This window comes from Pavona decussata, unplaced genomic scaffold (genome assembly GCF_977016875.1).
Source record: "Pavona decussata unplaced genomic scaffold, jaPavDecu1.1 SCAFFOLD_143, whole genome shotgun sequence".
NCBI classification, from domain to species: Eukaryota; Metazoa; Cnidaria; class Anthozoa; order Scleractinia; family Agariciidae; genus Pavona; species Pavona decussata.
Genome location: NW_028145556.1, coordinates 1,340,486 through 1,363,728, shown reverse-complemented (window position 1 = coordinate 1,363,728; position 23,243 = coordinate 1,340,486). Strand labels below are relative to the sequence as shown.

Below are 23,243 nucleotides of genomic sequence, written 5' to 3'. Positions count from 1 at the left end.
CTCTGACTCTTAATTTATAAACCTCTGCGTAGCTTTCACTCCGTAAAAACTAAACTCTTACATTACGATCTTGCACAAGATTAACACAAGGGAGAGATGACAATGAAAGTCCTCCTTATTGGAGATTCAAGTATATCTTTTTGATTCTGTTATAATAATTTGGGTTCCAACGCTACTTTTAACGCAAGTGAAAAATTCTAATTTTCAGAAAAGTGTTCCCCAAAATAGGGGAAAACAGATTTTCACGTAAAGCTTCTGAGTGAAAGGGGATCCAAATTCTGTTCCTCTCTCGTCATTGGTTCATTTTAAAACGCTGTTTGAACCAAAATGGCGGGCATGCGTACTGCATAGGAAACAGTTAATTTTGTTACTGTCCTCTGATTGGTTGATTTCGATCCAAAATGGCGGGCATGCGTACTGCATAGGAAACAGTTAATTTTGTTACTGTCCTCTGATTGGTTGATTTCGATCCAAAATGGCGGGCAAGCGTACTGCATAGGAAACAGTTAATTTTGTTACTGTCCTCTGATTGGTTGATTTCGATCCAATATGGCGGACATGCGTACTGCATAGGAAACAGCTCATTTTGCTGCCGTGCTCTGATTGGTTGATTTTGATCCAAAATGGCGGACATGCGTACTGCAGAGGAAACAGCTCCTTTTGCTCTGTCCTCTGATTGGTTGATTTCGATCCAAGATGGCGGCTGCACCTGCAGCAGAAACAGTTCACCTTGAACTAAAACAGTCTGAGTTTTACAGGGTTTGGCGTATTTGTGTTCAAAGACAGGATTCATGCCTCTGAGACGATAAAATGATAAATGAGAACTTTTTAAAGCAGCATTGATGGAAACATAAGCTTGGATGTTTATATGGATAAAAAAGTCTGTGTGGAGTTTAATTAGCACTTTGTGGACTGTTCACTTCTTAAGAAGTTGAGATGGAGAATTGAGGAAATTACATGTAAATTAGCAATGTTGGAAAGTGGAAGAGAAAAGGATTAAAACCCAACGAGGTTAAGATTGACGTCTGACTTCAAGCTGTTCCTGGTTTTTTAACCTTGTGTAAAAGAACTTTTTTTAACGGAGAAACAGTGATAAGCTTTCTTCACCATCTTTTATTCTGTGTAGGTGAGTTTTGAGAAGTAATAAAATGTGTTTGTTTGCAATGTAATGTTTGTTAATTATTTCTTTGTCCACAAACCGGTCTATCTGATTATATGACATAATTCACACTTCAATTAAGACAGAAACCATCCCGCATTGAACCAGGTTTCTTGTAATATTAAATTTGCACCAAAATTAATTTTATCTAAGATGTTTTTCAATCTTTTCTTGTCGGCTGGAACTTACCGTAAGATTTTAGTTTTTACGGAGCACTGACACACTTTTGTTATTGGAGATTTAAATGAGGTTACTTTGTTTCAAAAATACAGATGAAAATTGCGCTTAAACTTTGACGACATTAAATATCGATACGGTCACCATGTGCTGCTTTGAGTTTGTTACGAACAGGATCACTTATGTTATTGTCAGACAAATCCAAGAATCTCAGAGTATTATTATTACACAACCCTTCACAAATCTTATCAGCGCATTCACTGTCGAGTTTATTGTCAGACAAATCCAAGCGTATCAGAGTATTATTATTACACAACCCTTCACAAATCTTATCAGCGCATTCACTGTCGAGTTTATTGCCAGACAAATCCAAGCGTATCAGAGTAGTATTATTACACAACCCTTCACAAATCTTATCAGCGCATTCACTGTCGAGTTTATTGCCAGACAAATCCAAGCGTATCAGAGTATTATTATTACACAACCCTTCACAAATCTTATCAGCGCATTCACTGTCGAGTTTATTGTCAGACAAATCCAAGCGTATCAGAGTAGTATTATTACACAACCCTTCACAAATCTTATCAGCGCATTTACTGTCGAGTTTATTGCCAGACAAATACAACTCTCTCAGAGTATTATTATTACGCAACCCTTCACAAATCTTATCAGCGCATTCACTGTCGAGTTTATTGTAAGACAAATTCAAGATTCTCAGAGTATTATTACACAATATTTCACAAATCTTATCAGCGCATTTACTGTCGAGTTTATTGCCAGACAAATCCAAGTATTCCAGAGTATAATTATTACACAACCCTTCACAAATCTTATCAGCGCTTTCACTGTCGAGTTTATTGCCAGACAAATTCAACCTGGTCACAGTTGTGTTCTCAGTAAGCATCTTAGCAATGACATCACACTCAACATAACCAAAATTTCTAAATGGGACAGATACACTTTGAACTGTCAGAAACTTACCGAAAGTACGTGCCAAATCTAAATGAAAATTACTACCTTCTTTTTTGCATTCCTTAATGCACTCCACTGCAACAACAAACTTTTTATATTCATGTCTGTTGATGTGAGCCGCCAAACTCTGGATAAGAGCCGTTGCTTTGTCTTCTGATTCTTGCGCGAGTATGCCGCATGTAAACAGCAGCACTTGTTTGAGGTCAGCATGCTCAGAGAAATATCTCTCGTCAGCAGCTAAATCTTCAGGACTCATTTCTCCACACATCAGCTGGCAACAGAGATAAAAGGAAGCGAACCACTCTTCAAAACTCTTGTGAACGAACGAGTACTGGGGATGTGGTTTTCGCCTGCTGCTTCCACGCTGCCATGACAGGAAACCGAACCCTGGGATGTCATCTGTGTGACTTTCAAGTTGATTCTTCTCAAAAAACTTCTTGTTTTCAAGTAGAGCCTTCCATGCTATCAAGCCAAGCTGCTTTAGCTGTGATTTGTGCTCTTCAATGACATTTTTACTCGTTTCTGGTAAGTTCTTTTTTTTCTTGTATCTTCTCAGGACATCCTCTACAATCTCCCAGTAAAGTTTGGTTTCACTTTCGGGAAGCTTGCCCTCTGAGTCTTCACAAAGAAGGCAGATAAGTGATATGTTGAGGGGATTTGCGATCAGTTCTTTTAGGCTTTGATCGTCCTCCAGTTTCTCTAAGAGATTTTGGGCCGTTTTTGCTCCCTGCTCTCCCTTGCCTTCAAAGAATTTTTTAATAAACTCACTGGCATCAGTTGAGGTAAATCCTTCTATTTCCAGTAGCGTGTCACAGTATTTCACAACTTCTATGCCAGCCTCGTGCCGAGCTGTAACCACAAGGGGACATTTATGGAGCATTGTACTTTTACCTTTGATGATATCTTGTAACTCTGGCAATTTACCACTCGGTAACTCGTCTAATCCATCCAGGACAAGCAAAACATTAGACTGATTGTGTTTAATGAAGTCGAAGAATTTCTCTCGCTCTTCTTCTTCAATATCTGAAGGCAGGACTTGAGCGGCAATGGCGTCCTGAAGGTTTGAATTGATGTCACAACATCTCACCAACAGAACCAGTTTAAATTTCAGAAAATCTTTTCCTGCTTTACCGGTGGCCCAATCAAACGCAAGTTTGTTGCAGTATGTGGTTTTTCCCATACCAGGGTCACCCTCAATTAACACTGCCCTTGGGTTGGAGCAGTTTTCATGTGGTTGAAAGATAGCAGACATTTCCACAACTTTTTCCGTCAATGTTCCTCTCGTTTTATCCTTGTTGCGCATTATGAGCCGGGTGAAGATTTCTTCAAGGGAAAAGAAGAAATTTCCTTCACACCAAGGGAAAAGATCAAGGTATCCTAGATCTCTTCTGTACAGTTCACGTATTGGGTCAATATACTCTGCCTCCGAACCATCTAAAAGTAAAAAAAAAATTATCAGCAAAATACTATATCGGGTTTTGTTTAGACCCTTCACACCTGTTTTTGCTTTACGGTCAGTATAAATTGCAGACTGGATATATGCCTGTGAACAGGCTCCCAAGTGGGGTATAGGGCGAAGAGAAAATTCAACAGTTTTTTCCATGGGATAAGCTACAAAATATCAACAATTTTGCGGGTTTGATGTTCCTTTGGACTTGATTTAATAAAGGACAACTATGTAAAAGAAAGACATTTACTGTCTCGATGCTGCCTTTTTTTGTTCAACCTTCTCTATTAATTCTTAAGCATCCCTCTTGTTACAAAAGGAAGATTTGCACAAGTCAACTCCTAATGAGGAGGTTTGGAGTTAGTCTCTTGGAACTGACCTTTTTCTTCAGTTTTAGTTGACTTCAGGGTCTCCAGCTTCTCACTGATGTTTCTAATATCACTTTTCATCTGTTCGAGATCATCTCTGTAGATTTCTGGGAAACAAACAACTTTGTTGCATTCAAGTCAATTTAAGGTCATTCCCCTGTTTTGCAGTGCGCAACTCTACTGCGCACAATGGCAAAATAAAAAAAATACGCTCATTTCTAGCTGACTACTGAGTATCACTCAATCTGATTTGCATCTAACAACAAAATCCTTAATTTGCATTTTGCGCGGAAATTAAGGTGTTTTCATAAGACTCGCCCCAGTCCCTTCGCAGAGAAACAAGTTTTGAACCTCGATTTACCTCTGCTTTGTGAAATATCTGCAAAAGTAACCCGGCGAACCTATTTTCTCTTTTCAGTTTTTTGACTACAATATTGTTTGCCAACTACCGTGAAAATTTAAGGAAAATCCTAGTGTTAGAAATATCAAATTTTGCGCCCAATATCTAGCCAATGGACATTTTGGCCTACCTTCAGAGGTAACAAATTAGATTATTTTGTTGAATATCTCAGTAGTACTGGGTTAGGAATAGTTTTCAAACAGATTTCACATTGAAAATGATTTATGAACAGGGAAAAAATTCTATGAAATGAGCCGTTAACTATTCTCTTTAGAAAATAATTCCTGTTTTTGGCAAATGCTCTATTATAGTTCTTTTGGTCCGAACTTGCAGAAATTACCATATTTCAATGCTTCGTTGCTGAAGAACAAGCATGGTGACCCCCTCTTTTTATTTCATTTTTGCGGTTTACATATAGTGAACAACACATGGGCAAAGTTTGGAAAAAATCTGAGTATAGGTTCTATTTTAGGGGAATGACCTTAGCTGGGAACTAACTTATAGTAACTACTATATTGTTGCTATGGAATGTTCCTATATGTAATCATCAATTATCTTATCAATCAAAATCATCAAAGATTCCAAGAGGGAATCAAAAGCATGTATTTCAACATAAACTTCTTTTTTGGTCCCGTCTGAATGGAAGCAAGCAAAGATTGTACCCTTGTTTAAATCTGAAAACAAAGAAGAACTAGACAGTTACAGGCCTATATCAATTTTACCGATCCTGTTGAAAATTTAGGAGAAAGCTGTCTTCCATCAGGTACATAGCTACCTATCAGAAAACTCTCTCCTCTCGCCTTATCAATCGGGCTTTCGCGCAAATCATTCTATTCAGTTCACTCTTACCTTCCTTACGGATAAAATTTGTGGCCATATGGATAAAGGGCTTGTGAGGGGGGCAGTGTTCATTGACCTGAAAAAGGTCTTCGACACTGTTCCTCATGATGGTCTTTTGAAAAAGTTGTAGAGTTTTGGAATTCAGGACCTGCCTCTCTCGTGGTTTGAAGGTTATCTCTCTAACAGGACTCAAAGTGTGTCCATTGAAAATCACCTTTCTTCTGCCGCCAACATCATCTCTGTTATGTTCAAGTCAATTTCAGCTGAAGTTGATAAAGCTGAACGTTTTTATTTGTCTCCGATTCAATATCAACATCGATGAAAAATTACTAAGTATTATACACAATTTTATTAACTTTTCAAAAGATAGGGGAGCTAGGGTTAGGAGTTAGTCTCTTGGAACTGACCTTTATCCCCAGTTTCAAATGACTTCAGGGTCTCCAGCTTCTCGCTCATATTTCTAATATCACTTTTCACCTGTTTGAGATCATCTCTGACAAGTCCTACAAAAATAATTTTATTAATAACTTTGCTATGTTCAGGTCAATTTAAGCTAAAGTTGATAAAGCATAAATGCTTTTATTTGTCTCCCATTCAATATTAAATTGATGAAAAATTACCAAGTATTATATACAATTTAATTAATTTTTCAAATGATATGGGAGCTAGAATTAGGGGTTGAGTCTCTTGAAACAGACCTTTATCTTCAGTTTCAGATGACTTCAGGGTCTCCAGCTTCTCACTGATGTTTCTAATATCACTTTTCATCTGTTCGAGATCATCTCTGTAGATTTCTGGGAAACAAACAACTTTGTTGCATTCAAGTCAATTTAACTGGGAACTAGATAATATTATAGTAACTACTTTATATTGTTGCTATGGAATGTTCCTATATGTAATCATCAATTATCTAATCAATCAAAATCATCAAAGATTCCAAGAGGGAATCGAAAGCTTGTATTTCAATATAAACTTTTTTTTGGTCCCGTCTGAATGGAAGCAAGCAAAGATTGTACCCTTGTTTAAAGGGACAGTATCACGCTATTTTTAGTAACACATCGAAAATCGGAAAGACGCTATTTGGTTGATAGCAGCCAAGATATAATGACAAAATTTCAATTTAAAGACTATCAGAATGCAAAGAAACTATCCAAGGATATTTTCGCCGGCAGATGACCAAGATAGAGAGGGGTTCAAATTTGAAAACGTCTGGCGGACGTTTTCAAATTTCGCTGTTGTAACGTACTAAAAATCGCCGGTTGTACTACATTTTGGTTTAACCTTTCGTCTTAGAATCACTATTAACATTTCTTTAAATTACGATTGAGAAATTAATTAACACAATGTTCAAAGTTTAAATTTAGTGAATATTGGCCAAAAATCACGATATCTCCCATCGATCTCCCATGATACGGCCCCTTTCAATCTGGAAACAAAGAAGAACTAGACAGTTACAGGCCTATATCAATTTTACCGATCCTGTCGAAAATTTTGGAGAAAGCTGTCTTCCATCAGCTACATAGCTACCTATCAGAACTCTCTCTCCTCTCGCCTTATCAATCGGGCTTTCGCGCAGATCATTCTACTCAGTTGGCTGTTACCTTCCTTAGGGATAAAATTTGTGGCCATATGGATAAAGGGCTTGTGACGGCAGCAGTGTTTATTGACCTGAAAAAGGCCTTTGACAATGTTCCTCATGATGGTCTTTTGAAAAAGTTGTACAGGTATGGAATTCAGGACCTGCCTCTCTCATGGTTTTAAAGCTCTCTCTCTAACAGGACTCAGAGTGTGTCCATTGAAAATCACCTTCCTTTTGCTGCCAACATCATCTTTGTTATGTTCAAGTCAATTTGAGCTAAGGTTGATAAAGTTAAACGTTTTTATTTGTCTCTGATTCAATATCAACATTGATGAAAAATTACTAAGTACTATATACAATTTTATTAACTTTCCAAAAGATAGGGGAGCTAGGGTTAGGAGTTAGTCTCTTGGAACTGACCTTTATCCTCAGTTTCAGATGACTTCAGGGTCTCCAGCTTCTCGCTGATGTTTCTTACAGCACTTTTCACCTGCTTGAGATCATCTCTGATGATTTCTACAAAGAGTAGTAACTTAATTGTTATGTTTAGGTCAATTTAAGCTAGAGTGGATAGAGCACAATGCTTTTACTTGTCTACCATTCAATATCAAAACTGACGAAAAATTACTAAGTAAATATGTTTAAAATTTTATTAATTTTGCAAAAAATAGGGAAGCTAGCTAGGGTTAGGAGTTAGTCTCTTGGAACTGACCTTTATCCCCAGTTTCAAATGACTTCAGGGTCTCCAGCTTCTCGCTCATATTTCTAATATCACTTTTCACCTGTTCGAGATCATCTCTGACAAGTCCTACAAAAATAATTTTATTAATAACTTTGCTTTATGTAAAGGCACGCAATAAACACAACAGACAATAATTATTGATGGGCAAGATTGGGCAGGGAATGTACTGGCAAGGCTCGGATGGGGATAGGACCCACCGACCGCATAAGGGATGAGGGGCCTTGGCACATGGCGCCATGCCGAGGGGGTGCCTCATGCCTGTACTGCAAGGCAGACATCGACCTGGGGTAATGTCCTGGCGTAAAATCCAGTCCAGAATGTCAAGATGTCCCCTCCCTGACGGGGCTCCAGCACAGGGCTGAAGGGGTGCCGCAGGCAGCAATTCCCCGCCCAAGACGCCAAGTGTAACACGAAGTGCCCTGTGTAAGCCCACGATGAGCTGATAAACTGACCTTTATCCCCAGTTTCAAATGACTTCAGGGTCTCCAGCTTGTCGCTCATAATTCTTATATCACTTTTCACCTGTTCGAGATCATCCCTGACAAGTCCTACAAAAATATTTTTATTAATAAGTTTGCTACATTCAGGTCAATTTAAGCTAAAGTTGATGAAGTATAAATGCTTTTATTTGTCTCCGTTGCTACTAGGTCACTAAGTTAACATAATCGTTGAATGAAAACAAAAGTATAGCACCGTAAAAATAGCAGCAAAGCTCTAAGAAAAATGTCTCTGCAGATTATTGACAATAAAAAATCTCCACTAGGTTTGTTTTTAAACCACTTAACAATTATTATTTCACACTTTTTTTTACGAAGAATGCGCTGAAAAGTGACAAAACTTGAGGGCAATTAAAACTGGTTTTGTAAACTCGGTGTTCCCAATCAACCTCAGGTAATCTTGGATTGCTTGACCAGTCAGGTTTTTGTGCATGACTCATGCATAAGTCGAGGGCGATTTTTTGGCCTGACTTTTTGTTCATAAAAGGTCGACTTATACACGAATAAACACAGTAAATCGAATCATTACAATAGGTTAAATAGGGGCCAGTATAGCGCTTATATTACTACCTTAGAAATATACAAAGCAATCTTGATTAGAAGTTTGTTTTAAACTTGTTTCTCTTAAAAACCACAACTTCCTCAATAAATGGTGATATTGAAATTAAGCTAGTAGCTTTCAAATGGAAAAACATATACTTGCACTGAGTATGTATTTACTGATTGGAAAAAATGCCACTCATCTCAGGGGACATAAATTAGGGTAATCATGAACATCCTTAAGCTTCAAGACCAGCAAGTGATCTTTGTATGCACATACTCATTAATTTTAATGCTACCTGACCTTTCAGTGGAACGTAATGTGAAAATGATGCTAACCAAATATTTAATTCTCAGTAAAAATTTATACCTTGCAGGTCATCAAGTTTGTCCTTGATGTCATCATCATCTTTCTTCCACCTTTCCATCATCTCTTGACAGCGCTTTGCAGTGGCAGGATCCATGCATTCATGCTTCAGACGATTGACAGTGGCTGAATCTGCTCCTAGGCCTATCAGTGCATTCTCAATGTCCTGCCAGTGGGTTTCAAATGTTACATTATCAACAGAAGCCTGGGTCACATGGCCATAGATCATGTTTCTGTAACATTTGACTCGGACTATGTTAGCTTCCATGGTCCCATCTGACACTGAAGGGAGTTTGTCCCAGCTGCCAGTACTAGTGGGAGGACTCAGATGACAAATATTCCTCAGCAACAACACCAAAAGGGTGATATCAAAATTTGCTGATGATACTGATGTAGGATGAACAGTGGGATACAGAGTGTCCCACTGCGAAGCATTTAAAATCCGCTTACTTCTTAAGGTCTGCAGTGTGGGTTTTTGTGACGCCAAAACTCCAGGAAGACCTGCTGGGGGATGTATTCTGTCAAATGTGTCCCTCAGTGCCTGACAGCCCACATCCACCACGAGACGGCAGAGCCGAGCATAATTTGTTGTCTCCTGGGTGGAAGCAGATAGTGCAGAGGCAGCAGAAGCCATGATATATGGAGACTACACCACTCAGTTAACCTAAAATTGCAATTAATATCCTTTGATTATATAGTGAAAAACTCAATGTTACTATTGAGGCCCGTTTAAATGGTTTCAACATTTGACCAAGGTTAGTTCAACAAAAGTTCAATATTATGGATGTTGGGCAAATGTTGGATGAACAGTGTTCAAACAGTTTCACCTGTAATTCTACCCCAGGAGCAACACCATGACCCTGAACCACCGAAGACGGACAGTTCAGAGCCTTATGTTACCCAAAGTGACAGACGAGTAGTAAAGCCAGAGCGGTTGGACCTCTAGACCAAACTAGCAACTAAGAACCATTTTCAGCTTTTGTTTTCATTGAAAAATCCCAGGACTGAGACATCATTAATTTTCCTTTTTTTAGGTGCAGATTTATTTCATTTTTTTTAAAGGGAACGATGTGACATAAATGCTTAGACCACCCTAGCGCTTTATTATTTGTCATAATTTATTATTATTGTGTAGTTACAGGAAATATCCATACCCCACCCACGAAAAGAATTTTTCATAGGGCCCCCCCTCCCCTCTGGATTTTCCAAAATCAGCCCACAAAATACACCCCCCCCCCCCCCCATCCCGTCCGGAAATTCCAATTTTTCGCACACCCCTTGGAAATATTTCTATTTCTAGTAAAAGCAAGAAGTAAGCTTATTTATTGTTCAAGAGGCCGAATTTTGATGCTTACGTGTGTTTTCTAGTAAATTAGCGTATACTGTGACCAACATATGAGCAGAAGTCGTGTGCCACGTGGTAACGTACTTATCAAAAATGCATATCTTCATTACAACCAATTCCACTTCATTATCCTGACAAAACAGCAACACTTAATATAAACGAACAGATATCAAAATGCAAGTTCACATTCAAGGGCGCTGGGGAAAGAAATGCTTAACACTGCACCAGTAAAAACAAAACAATGAAAACAGTATCAAATTTCCGCGCCAAAATTTTACATATTTCAGAAAGAATATGGTGTCTCAGATTACATGGAAAATCTAATCTTTCTTGGATTCCGCTGTTTTTGATGTTTTCCAATGAGATAGGGTTCTACAAGCCGTTCTTTTATAGTAACTGTTATTTTTGTGTCAGGAAATAAAACCTTCGATCTTTGATCCATAAAACTGTATAGGCCATAAAAGGAATAAGGCACCTTGTCCCTCAAGCGACCTTACAACTAATATATCAAGCTTTAATACAGCCACACTTTGATTATCGCAACATTGTTTGGGGAAACTGTGCGATAACCTTACGGAATAAAGTTCAAACAATATTTTTCACGCTGGGGAATGGCAACGAAAAAATGCGACGTAAATGTCTGCCAGCAGAGACGCTATAGCTCAAAGTGACAGAAGTACCTAATTAAATATGTGTGGCAGATCAAGCGAGTGTAATTTACAGGATTTATTCATCTTTTTTCCACAACATGGGCTTTGCGTACCAGCCGCTGTTCAGGAAAATGACCGGACTGGAGCGGCGACAGAAATCAAGCCTAACCACGATGAAAATATTTATTTTGTGCTGTGCAAGATTTATTTTTGCGTCCACTACTCGGGAGCAAAATGCAAACAAACGAAAATTGAACATACCGGTCGGTCTGGAAAAAAACAAATATATTATTGATACAACACCCCCCCCCCCCTCCCCTCAGGAATTTTCCGGACCCTTGACCCCCCACCCCTCTGGAATTTCCAATCCCTTCCGTGGGGGAGGTATGGATATTTTATGGAACCAAACATTTGTGTATAACGTGACATAGACGAGGAATTAAAACAGTGCTTTTGCATATACAGCTGGTCAGCCATCTTGACTGTTGTGTTTATCATACATACAAACTCAACCTTCTGAACATTTCCTTCTGGTAATTTTACCATCCATCAAATCAATATGACACATGCCATTTCTTTTTTCTCATAGAATTGGCCCATACATTGTAATACACTAGACTTTTTGATTCCTATGAATTCTGTTACTTTCCCCCTTTAACTTTGCATATGTAAAATTCCTCTTTCCCTATTATTACCAATTTCCATCGATTAAATTAACTAAACAATTAACAAGTACTGATTAGTATCGAGTATTATCTATAAGGACCTTAAAGTTTGTTAGTAAGGATCAACAGATGTCAAATAAAAAGGCTATTAAAACGTGGGTGTCAGGTGACTCTTAATTATGCGGGATACTCGTGTCTAAAAATGGGCTCCCTATCTCTTTTTTTCATGGTAGCTTCAAATCTGCACATTGATTTATTAATTAAACTCAGTCCTCTCCTAGTAGGGATGTATTGTTTTGATTGTCTTCAACAAAAGCAGCCCAATGAAAATCCATTATTGGCGTTTATATCACGAGGGAGAGGACCCTCTCATTCTTACCTCTGTGACGTCAAATCATCATTTGATTTATTCATTAAACCTGGATTAAATTCTGCTCTTCCCTAGAGGGGATGTTTTTGTCGACTATCGTGGCAGCCATATTGCTTTAAAATCTGCGAAGCGTACAATTGAAATAAACCATGCACAGCATCACAGGTAAATGCCAGTATAGGCATCTTGTTTACACAGTCATTTGGTTACACCCTGAATTCAAACAACCATTGCCATTAGACAATACTGTTTGTTTGTTTGTTTTATCACGCACATTATAAAAAAGCAAAATAAGAGTACAACAAAATATATATTACAGAGAAGGTGGTGAGGATGCCTTAGGAGAAACCATAGGGCTTACAATATTCCGATTATGAGCCTGAGCTGCAGATTTTTATTGTAAATATTAATGGCTTTTTTGCGAGACCATGTTGGACATTCCTGTCAGATAGTTTAATCAAAATAAAAAATTCGGTTTCAGTAGATGGTTACTCAAGAGCAATTCATACCTTCATTAAATGCTCACTGTGTTCTGTGATTCACCCTGATGATGTGAAATTTAAACTATTTTCTTCAATATGAGTGCAAATGTACTCAAAGTCATAATGAAAGTAAGAGTTGACCAATAATACATTACGGTTACCGTATACCTTCAGGGTTGTCTCCCATCCAAGCAATGTAGCATGTCTAGTTTAAACTATAGTTATAATAGATACCTAAACCCTCACATCAAAATTAATAAAGCTTATAGAGTTGGCTATTAAAGTATACAAAGAATTTTGAAATAAATGAATTGTCAAATTTTTAGCGCTGTTTTGAAATGTGTGGTTCCAGAAAATATCCATACCCCCACCACGGAGGGAATTGGAAATTCCAGAGGGGTGGGGGGGTCAATGGCCCAGGAAATTCCAGAGGGGGGGAGGGGTGAATGGTTGGATAAGTTTCCAGAGGGTCAATTTCACGTTCATGTCAGACATTGTTGTTCAAAATTGTAACTTACCAACTTAGCAACTTCGTGGCTCTTTCTCGAAGACGTAACTTTGTTTAAAGGGCATGTAAACCCCCAAACACAAGTTTATCTCATATTATGTAAAAAGTGGTGCTAAAAACAGTTTTGCGACTTATTCTTGCCAATTCGAAATATTTAAGGAGAAAAACGACATTTACTGTGGGAAGTTCACTTCCGGTTAAAACAATAGCGAGTGCTCGTGACGTCAGCGGTTGAACACAAACATTGCGCAATTGAGAATACCACTGAAATTATTATGGCAGCAAGAGAAAATAGTAGCAGTTCGGAGGAGATTTTATCCGATGAAAACAGCCCGAATGAATGTAATTTGTACGACAGCGATGTTGGTGAAGTGTCAGAAACTGGAGTGGATGTCGGAGCTCGTCCATTTCGCTTTGAGCCACGCAGAGTTCGGCATGATATGCAGCCTGAATCAAACGAAGAAGACGGCGAAAGCGAGACGAATCGTCTTGGAAAGACAGACTAGTAATTGTTTCGAGTTGTGATTCATTGGTATTTATATGATTTTTACGCCTTTGAAAGACAGAAATTGAGTTTTTTAACTGAAAGTTACCGTGAATCTTGTTTATTAATGCTGTTGTTTTTCTCTTGTTTAATATAATAAGGTGCGAGCCAACGACCCACGAGAGCGTTCGCTGTGTAGAAATCGGCCAAATTTGGCGAAAGGTAGAGGACCAGAAACCAGCAGTGCAAATGCACTGTATAACCAAGCATCCAGGATTTCGGTACAATTGCCTTGATGTCTGGGTTCTTAAAACTGCGTATTACGCATTCCGACAACAGCACTTTGTACGTGCTGATCACATTACCTTTCTCTCACTGTAAAATCACAAAGTTAATAGGGAATCGCACAGTTATCAGTTATTCTTTTTGTCTCGTTTAGGAAATTTCGTTACATTGCCGTTCGTTGGTGTTGGGGCTATCTCGGCAGAAATGTGATGGTTGCGCTCCTGTCCTGTGAGGTCAACAAAATACGGAGTACATTTCAAGCGGATTTTGGTTCTTCGTACACGGAGTTAACGCCACCAAACATACGAAAAAGACGAATAAAACCTTTTTATATTTATAACAGATTGCCCTGATTTAATGCCGTTTTTGGGTTCGATTCCAACTTTCACTGAGGTTTCTTCGGTATGTCGACACATTAAAGAGATGCATGTCTGTCAAAAAATTGATAAATGTCAATTGTCTATTCAGAAATACAAGAACAATTTGATACAAGCGTCTCTTACTGTCTTGACGTTATTTCCGAAGCGATTGCGATTTTTGATATAGCTCTGCTCTCTCGTGACCTCTTACTAGATTTCCCAGCCGTCTGCTCTGTTTCCTCGCTTTCCATTGTTCGCTTACGCATTTCTGATAAGGCTTTCGGCTGTGGCGTTTGTTGAATCGTCGGTACAGCACTGGGAATTAAATCCGTCTACTTTTTAAAACCCATTTCTCATATATATATATACACCCTCGAAGCAGTCCGATGGGAAATGAGCGCCACAAATTACTGAATGTTTTGTCGGCTCTATAAAATCATCCCGCTTCAAGACTTGAACAAATTTAATCCACTGTCGCCTTGACTGAAGTCTCTTGGAAACTTACACGTGGAATATCCTGTTTTGTGTGAATCCCACAAACCTGGGCGACACAGCGCTTTGCCATATTGGAATAAGAGAATAAATGAATATTTGCTGGAATTTATGTAGACATCGTGCGTATTACAAAAGGTCGGGAAGGGAGAATGTTCACTTCCTGTCGGCAGAGATCCACTCGTGACGTCACGGAAAAGATGGCGTAATCAAAATGGCGGGCGCTTCAAATTTACAGCGGCCTTTTTCAACTGAAAACGCGCTCGTTTTAAAAAAAGAGTTACAGATTCCGCATACTGAAAATGTGTACTTTATGACTATGTGACCAGAAAAATTCGCATTTTGGGGGTTTACATGCCCTTTAACTGTTTTAAAGAAACCCTTGTTACATTCAAAACATGTTTCCTTTCTCCGAAAAGCCTTTGTAAGCGAAGTAGTCCAAGCATGGGCAATAGGAAACGTGGGTTTCGACTAAATAAATGTTACATTTATCTCAAATATAGTTGAATTACTCACAATAAAGTAGTCTTTAGTCTTTTCTGGTCGTTTCTCCCCATTTATTTCTTGTAAAATAGCCCTGATTAGCAAGTAACAACGCGCCGTTTGACTCAAAACAAATTCAGCATTCGTTCGGTCTTGGTAACCGTTCGTCCTATTGAAATCCCAGGCGCGGCCACTGAGCTCGCGAGCGGCCGCGCCTAGGGTTTCAATAAACACGGCACGGTTACCAAGACTTAACGAAAGCTTTTGCTGGCGATAAAGAATGTTAGGTCTGTTCTACAAGAAATAAATGGGGAGAAACGACCAGAAAAGCCTGAAGACTACTTTATTGTGAGTAATTCAACTATATTTGAGATAAATGTAATATTTATTTAGTCGAAACCCACGTTTCCTATTGCCCATGGTCCAAGTGAAGAAATCTTTGTCTGCGTTGCGTGACTCAGTTATTATAAAACTGTTGTTTGTGAAACTTTCTTGTGTAGAAAAATATTGTTCACTGGCTACAATTGAATTTGTACCAATGTTTAAAAGGGAAATTTTTGTATGGCGATAAAGTGAAAGCCCCAATTTTACATAAAACATTGAAATATTTGTTTGTTATTTTTGTATAAATTAAGCTACGGGCAAAGGTCAATTCCCGGGGTCAATTGATCAGTTTGTCAAAACTGACCCGTGTTAAAACTTATTTTGTCCAAATTATTTTAACTCAAAGTCCAAAAATATTAGCTTAATTTCCATGCCAAAATTCAGCAAAATAGAGCCAATTCAACATTCTTTTAATGCGTTATTGATCTCATACAAAATTTGCATAAGAACGTGAACATGCTAATTTCGTTTTGCGGCTCCATTTCGTCTGCGGTTTCAAGTTACGATCTGAAAGGTCAATTTGTCTCCCTGCCTTGCTAATGCTTATTTTGTCCAAGCTATTCCGATTCAATAGGAAAACTATTGACTAAAATAACTAGACTGAATGATTACCATAAGAAATATTGATTGAGTAGAACTAAAAGCGATAATCCTTTTGATCTCCTACAAATTTGCATAGGAACGTAAACATTACATGACATATGCAAATTAAATGAAAACACATTTTTGCATTCCCGAACTTACTCCAACAATTTAGATTTAAAATCTTCAGCGAAGCTAATGGTAGAGTTTGATGTCAATGACCACAGTTAAATATAAAACACAACAATTATTTCAGTATCAAGAGCTTTTTGGCAAACTCTACCGGTGAAATTGAACAGCGCGCGCACTCTTCGATAACGCATATTTTCTCCTCGTGTAGACAGTTCTTGATATTTCTGAAATGTTCACATCAAACTGATTTTTGAGGCGTTCTTTTGAAATAAAACTTTTCCAGAGGGGGGTGGGGTTGTATTCTGTATTTGAGGAATTTCCGAAGGGGTAGGGGGGTTAAAAAAATACCTCGAAAATGGAAAATCCTGGGGGGTGGGGGGGTCCTATTTGAAATTCCCTCCGTGGTGGGGGTATGGATATTTTCTGGAACTACACAATGTGGCTTTGAAAAGGTGATTCATAGGCTCGATTTAGAGGTCGTGAAGAATTTCACAATTCATTTTATTTCATATGGTATAGTTTGATAGCCAGCTCTATAAGCTTTAATTTGATATAGGCATTTAGGTATCTAAAGTTTAAACTGACACGCTACGTCACTTGGATGCAAGATATGAATCTAAACATGACAACCATTCAGCAGTTTCAAAGTTGGGTTCAGGCACAGGCATAGAGATTCTCTTTTTTAGCAATTGAGCAACCAAGCATGTAAGTCATAAGACTACAGCAATCCAATAAAATTCCACTATGTAGAGTAAAATCACTACAGAACTGAGTACTGCTTCATAACTAGCATGTAATTCAGTACTAGAATTGGCTCACATCATTATCATTTAGACATCAGAGCTTTTGCAGTCCACTAATTCACTTTTTCAAGTTATCATTTTATAAGTTATCACATACCACTTACTTCCAAGGCAGTTATGATTTTTTGTTTTCACAATTTCGTTTCTGTTTTATGTACTGTATTTGTGTTCTTATTGTACAGGTTTTTGATTGGCCTCTAGTTATCATAGTTTATTTCTAAATTGTAATTACCGGGTAGAATTAGTCATTTTCCGTGTTTAGGACTGAGTGGCGTACAATTCAGGGAGTAAATCGCTACGCGCTCGGCCGACTTGAAATTACAAGCCTGATTACCCCTGAATTGTACGACACGAAGTCCTATTACCAATTAATTGTGCCAATAATAAAATGCGAGAATCTCTGAATAAAAGTCACTGGACCAGTTAGTTTCCTCCATTTTTCTTTTCCAGTTGAAGCTGGACAGCTTACTTGGTCACAATTTTTTATTGATTTTGATTGGTTATCATGTCCCACGTAGTGAAATTTTATTGGCTAGTGGCATTTGCTACTTGATTTTCATTGGTTTTTTAACTGTCCGATTTGACCTGTCTGATTACATGCTTCTAGTAAACAGACAGGTCAAATCGGACAGTTTTGGAGTGATGGGCCTCTAGTTATCATCATCGTTTTATAGGAAAATTCACCACCTGACGAGGGAATTCCACGTTAAATTTCACGCGAAAAACCGTTATCGCACGAATTGCGAAGCGATTCGTGCGATATCAGTTTTTTAAGTGAAATTAAACGTGGAATTCACGAGTCAGGTGGTTAATTTTCCTTGAATCGCAAAGCTTTTGCTTGCTTCTCTTCCTTCCACAATTTTTTCTTTCGCGATAGACTGCTGCCGATTTCTCGTGCTCGTAAGCGTAAGCGGCTTCTTATAAAATCTCTCGAGGAAGTCATAATTTAAATTAAAAGAAGGAAAATCTTTTGTTTCCTTACTAATTTGGTCAGGTTTTTGCTTTGTAAACAGAGACAAAGGTTTTGAAAACATAATTGTTTCCAATTTTGCCTGCATTGCTATGAGAGGCTACGCGTTGCTGTGGTGCAATATCGATCAACCTTGCTTTCAAGTCGCAATTCCACTCTGAATTCCTCACCTCGATAGCCAATCAGATGGCGAGAATTCTAATAGCTATGCGATTCATTTCTAAATCGTAATTACCGGTAGAATTAGTCATTTTCCGTGTTTATATATATGTAGGATTCAATAAACTGCCTAATTTCAAAAAAATCGTGGCTCTGGAATGACTTTCTGTGTTTAGTACTGTGACCATAACAATGAATTGAACATCAAGCAAAAAGTGTGGAATTAGTTTTGCTAACTATACTCTCACTATAATGAGAATGTTTCTCGATAAATCTTTTTCACGCAAGGCGTTCCATTCATCTTCAACAAGATGCCCTTAATTGGCATATACACGGAATGCTTAATGTTGCCCCATTTATTCCCCACTGTATGCTTCGCAGATTTTTAAAAACTATCCTCCCTTTGCAGTTGAAATAATGAATGGTTTTATTCAGAGAGACTGCGTGATACTGTTTATCGTTGTGTTACTGGGAATCATACCGGAAATAACTCTGCGATAACGTCATAATCCCCACTTGAACTGGTCTGGTTTCCTCCGCGTTGAATTATTCGATCTGTTTTTAAAAGCGTAGTTTCTTTGCGGTGAACTCTCCCAATTTCCACCGTTTTAACTGTCGAGTACTACTTGGAAGTTATTGTTTCAATTTACCGCTTGAATAATGTTTGTTTTCTCTCTGAAAACGGCGGATCAGAGTCTTAAATTCATACATGTGGCCGCCATTGAACGAAAACAACCTTCTAAATGATGTTCGTTTGACGTCACACAGGTGAAGATGAGTAGGTCCCCTCCCTCGTGATATACGCGCTGATAATGGATTTTGATTGGGCCGTTTTTGTTCAAGACAATCAGAACAATAAATCCCTTCTGGGAGAGGGCAGAATTTAATGTAGGTTTAATGAATAAATCAAATGATAATTTGACGTCACACAGAAAGGGATGAGAGGGTCCCCTCTCACGTGATATGTGCCTAAATAATAGATTTTGATTGGGCCACTTCTGTCGAAGACAATCAGAGAAATACATCCCTACTAGGGGAGGACATATTTTAATGCATAAATTAATGTGGCGATTTGTGACTACTATGAAGAAACAAGATGCCTGCTACACTGGCATTACGCGTGATGCTGGGGCTGATTCATTTATTCCAACTGTATGCTTTGCCGATTGATAAAACTATCCTTGCTAATGGAATAGTTTGAGTCACGACGATCGCGTTACGTTGTTTACCTTGTGTTACGCGACTCAGACTTTCACCGGAAATGTGTGGAATACCATTACGATAACGTAAGCTTCTCAATGACCTCTTTTCAGTCTCGTGTCGTGGTCTAAGACTGTCAAAGAAAGCACGATTCCTTCGCCATGAACTCACCAATTTCCACTGTTTTAAATGTCGAGTGCTTCTTAGAAGTTATTCTTTCGATTTCCCGCTTCAAAATGGTGAAATTTGCGTTTGAAAACGGCACACTTGAGTCCAGAACATGTTATAAACAATATGGCGCGACAATTTAATGCACTTTTAATTAAGAAATCAAATGATGCGTTGACGTCACACAGGTAAGGGTGAGTGGGTCCCCTCCCTCGCGATATAAGCGACAAGAATGGATTTTGATTGGCCTGCTGTTGTTGAAGACAATCAGAACAATACATCCCGAGTAGGAGAGGGGAGAGTTTAATGAATAAATTAATGTACCGATTTGTGTATACGACGAAGAAAAAAAAAAAGAAATCGACCCGTTTTTAGACACGGTATGCCCCCTCAGGGCATCCCGCGTAAAAAAACACAAAAGATACCCGACCCAAACCAAGAGACGAGACAAGAGACGGAACCTCAACATGTGAATGAAACTTGATGGACTTTAATTTGACTACTCAAATTTCTGGAAGGCTGATCACGTACTTAGCAAATCAGTGGATTCAGTGATATTACTGACAGTAATTCATCTTTAACAAATGGAAACTTGGTAACAAAATATAATTTTGAAAACAGACAGACAAACCGATAGTTGAGTTAATCGTTTGTCTCACGATTGAGTCACAAAGATGTGGATCGCGACAGACAAAAAATATACACAAATATTTCTTTGGTGTCGTAATAATAAATTCCATCACACTTATCGCTCTTACCTTAGTAAGAAGCCACTCTCCACGTCCAAAGAAAGAGCAAACGTCAAACTGACAAGGTGTTATATTCCTGCAACAAACACAGCAATAATCATGAGGCTTTCATTATGTATCGAGGCCGAGGAACAAGGCTGAGTGCTGAGTGGTACAAAAGAACCAATAAATAAATCCGTCTAAACTAGCAGTAACAAAATACTCGTGTAAACGTTATAAATCTACACTACCTGTGCTTATTGGTAAACAAATCAATTTTTGTCACATTATACAGGATGAATGTCTCTACGTAACCGTGAATGAAAGATCTAAAGCGTTTGGTTTTTGCACCTTGAAAGAAGAAAGGTCGACATAATCGTTTATCGAACGCCTGATCGGTGATGATCAGGTGATCAGACCAGACAGAAGGGGCGCCTGATCGCGTGATGATCAGGTGATCACACAGCGACGTCACATGATGCAAGCTTCCTCAACGCTTTCGGCTGAATGTTATTGTAAAAAGTCACGCTAAAAATTAGCGCAAAACAAAACTCCTTCAGTTTAACAAATGATAAGTAATTTTGTACAGGCCATGGGGAGTGGTGATGAAATCACAGCGTAGAATTAGCTTTTAAAACACTTTTCCTCGCATTCAGTAGTACAGAATGTCTTGTCTCTCGCTGCATCTGGCTTTTCACTGATCACTTTACAAAAAGTGATCCGCACATTTTACAAACGGTCTCCAAAGAGAAAGCCTGAGAGAAAAGTCACCGAGTTGACCAAAAAAAATGCACTTTTCCAGAAGCGTCAACATGTAGAAGAATCGGTGGCCTCGTAAAATATGAATGTAGCTCGACAAACTTTACTTGCTAAATTACGCAGCAGCTCATCACGGCTAAAACGGATCTTTTCTTAGATCTTACAATGTCAGAATTTACGAGCGTTCAGCTCACTATCTTAATGACGAAATCCAAAATATTTCTTCAACTGGGTACAAATCTGGTTGGAGTCACCACAAAGTTAAAGAGTTACAGTTAATCGATACGTTTCTCAAATCACGCGAGGTGTCCATATTGTTTCCGCAAGACGAATGTTCACATGATGACAAAAAGATGTTGGAAAGTTTTTCACGCAAAAAGATTTATGAAACCTCTAGAGAACCTCTCGTATCCACCAATATAGCTCAGTACTCAAAAGCTTTCGAAACGAGAATGGCCGTCGAATGAACTGATGCAGTTTTCTGCACGGATGATCTGATCAACTATGGATATCGACTGCAACGGAATGTATGTTTACATCTGTTTACTCGAGCGCTTTCAGGGAAATGCAAGTGAACTACTGGGAACAAATCGACCACTAAACAGTAAATTTACCTTAAAAGAATCAAATTTGCTGAAAAGATAACTACGGTAAACTTTACCGCTTACAATATCATCAAACAAACATGCCTACGTGTCGTAAATTTCATTCCAGATCATTCCACATATCTTTCTCACCAGGAATAGACGAATCTTCCGCGCTGCGATTATCCATCTGTTTGCAGTGTAGAACTCAGTGTGTTCCTGTAACAAAGAATTGATATTCAACCCCAAACTTAATTAATTGCATTTATCAGCTCAATATGGACAAAATGCGGAGACAAGAGAATTAGTTGGAATCATTAGTAATACCTGTAGTTGTTGAATGTTTCCGCCCAAGCCAAATCAGTGCTCCTCGAAAAACAATTCAAGAAATTTATCAGCTCAGCCGCGTCATGACGTCAAGCCGCACCCTGAAAAATATTAGGGGCGTACGATCAGGGGCAGGAAGACGACAAAAAGTCACGCCAAAAAAAAAAAATCTGAAGAAAAAACACCTCACACACACACATACAAACAATTACGACACACTGTACTGATTTTCATTTACCCAATAAACAACGCTCAGTAAAGTCATCTTTACTTGCACGGCTAAGCCAGGTTGCAATAACAGTGAAGATGTTTCACCCAGCCGTGATTGCTTACTGCAAACAGTGCGTGACAAACTGAGATGAAATGTAAATCAAACAAATCATTAGACTGAAAAGATCAGAAAAAGGTCAGTGAGTGCCGACGTAATCCTTGAATCTCGTACCCAGATCTCCTCACTGAGAAAATTTGGTAAAATCCAAATGACTTTCAAAGTCAGGGTCAAGGTCAGGGTGTCAATGAAGAATTTTGAGGGGTTAATAGCTATGGTTCTCTCCAAATCTTCTTAAGTTTACCGTTCAATTGTCATTATTCTAGCTCATGAGATAATTTCTTAGGTCTCTTTTTTGTCCACGCCATTACTGCATATCATTTTATTACAAACATCAGCTGACTTGTCTTTCAGTATCCCGTAGTAGCTGCTATTTTTCGGCAGACGTTATAGAGCACAAAATCAGTTTTGGAAAACATTCCGATTGCTGATATTTGAAGATGGAAGTTGTCCCTGAGGTCGATTGAGGAGAACCTTGCCCAAAGTCCAGACATTCGCTGGTTCTTGATGCTATTCGTTCTCATAGTCGACTTTTTTTTTCCTGTTTCCTCGGAGACGACTTCCGGCGTGGTGACTTTACTTCGCTCTCATTCTCATTTTTTATTGGGATCGTTTCAAATTTGCTTCGGAGTAGAAATGCTTGCTGGGCTGCTCGGCTTTATTCCGTCATTAGCGCGCGCAAGTCGAAAACATGGTCTGTTTTCCTTGATGCTAAAGCCCAGGCAATAACCAAATGGTTATTTTCTCCTCAACGAGCACGGTGACCTATCTTTTTTATGTCGTTACTTTCACTAACCTACTATCCTCTTTATGTTTAAAAGTTAAAAAAAAAAATTGCGAGAGAAAAATGTGTTATTGCTAGAAATACGAGATTGCCCACCACTCGCGGGAATAGAAAATTGATACTG

At 38.5% G+C, this 23,243-nt stretch overlaps 1 protein-coding gene and 1 pseudogene across 17 annotated transcripts; one reads left to right on the top strand and one right to left on the bottom strand.

The window, feature by feature from the left end:
- Positions 1–572: 572 nt before the first annotated feature.
- LOC146466514 (uncharacterized) lies at positions 573–22,281 on the bottom strand. Of its 16 annotated transcripts, XM_085127103.1 has the most exons (12): positions 22,246–22,281; positions 22,008–22,108; positions 21,834–21,899; positions 20,368–20,434; positions 9,092–9,752; positions 8,137–8,232; positions 7,655–7,750; positions 7,363–7,458; positions 6,062–6,157; positions 5,771–5,866; positions 4,135–4,230; positions 573–3,742 (listed from the first exon to the last, which is right to left on the bottom strand). In XM_085127103.1, exons 5-12 carry the CDS (start codon positions 9,720–9,722, stop codon positions 1,461–1,463), a joined length of 3,489 nt encoding a protein of 1,162 aa, XP_084983229.1. In that variant the 5' UTR covers positions 9,723–9,752; positions 20,368–20,434; positions 21,834–21,899; positions 22,008–22,108; positions 22,246–22,281; the 3' UTR covers positions 573–1,460. The 16 variants fall into 16 exon arrangements, with proteins under 16 accessions (XP_084983229.1, XP_084983232.1, XP_084983231.1 ...); XM_085127106.1 differs by having other exon boundaries at positions 21,711–21,899; positions 22,008–22,269; XM_085127105.1 differs by having other exon boundaries at positions 21,786–21,899; positions 22,008–22,269.
- On the top strand, positions 13,167–14,230 carry LOC146466515 (uncharacterized; annotated as a pseudogene). The gene is made up of 3 exons (XR_014867957.1): positions 13,167–13,613; positions 13,754–13,937; positions 13,991–14,230. The product of XR_014867957.1 is annotated as an uncharacterized LOC146466515 (transcript).
- Positions 22,282–23,243: the final 962 nt, after the last annotated feature.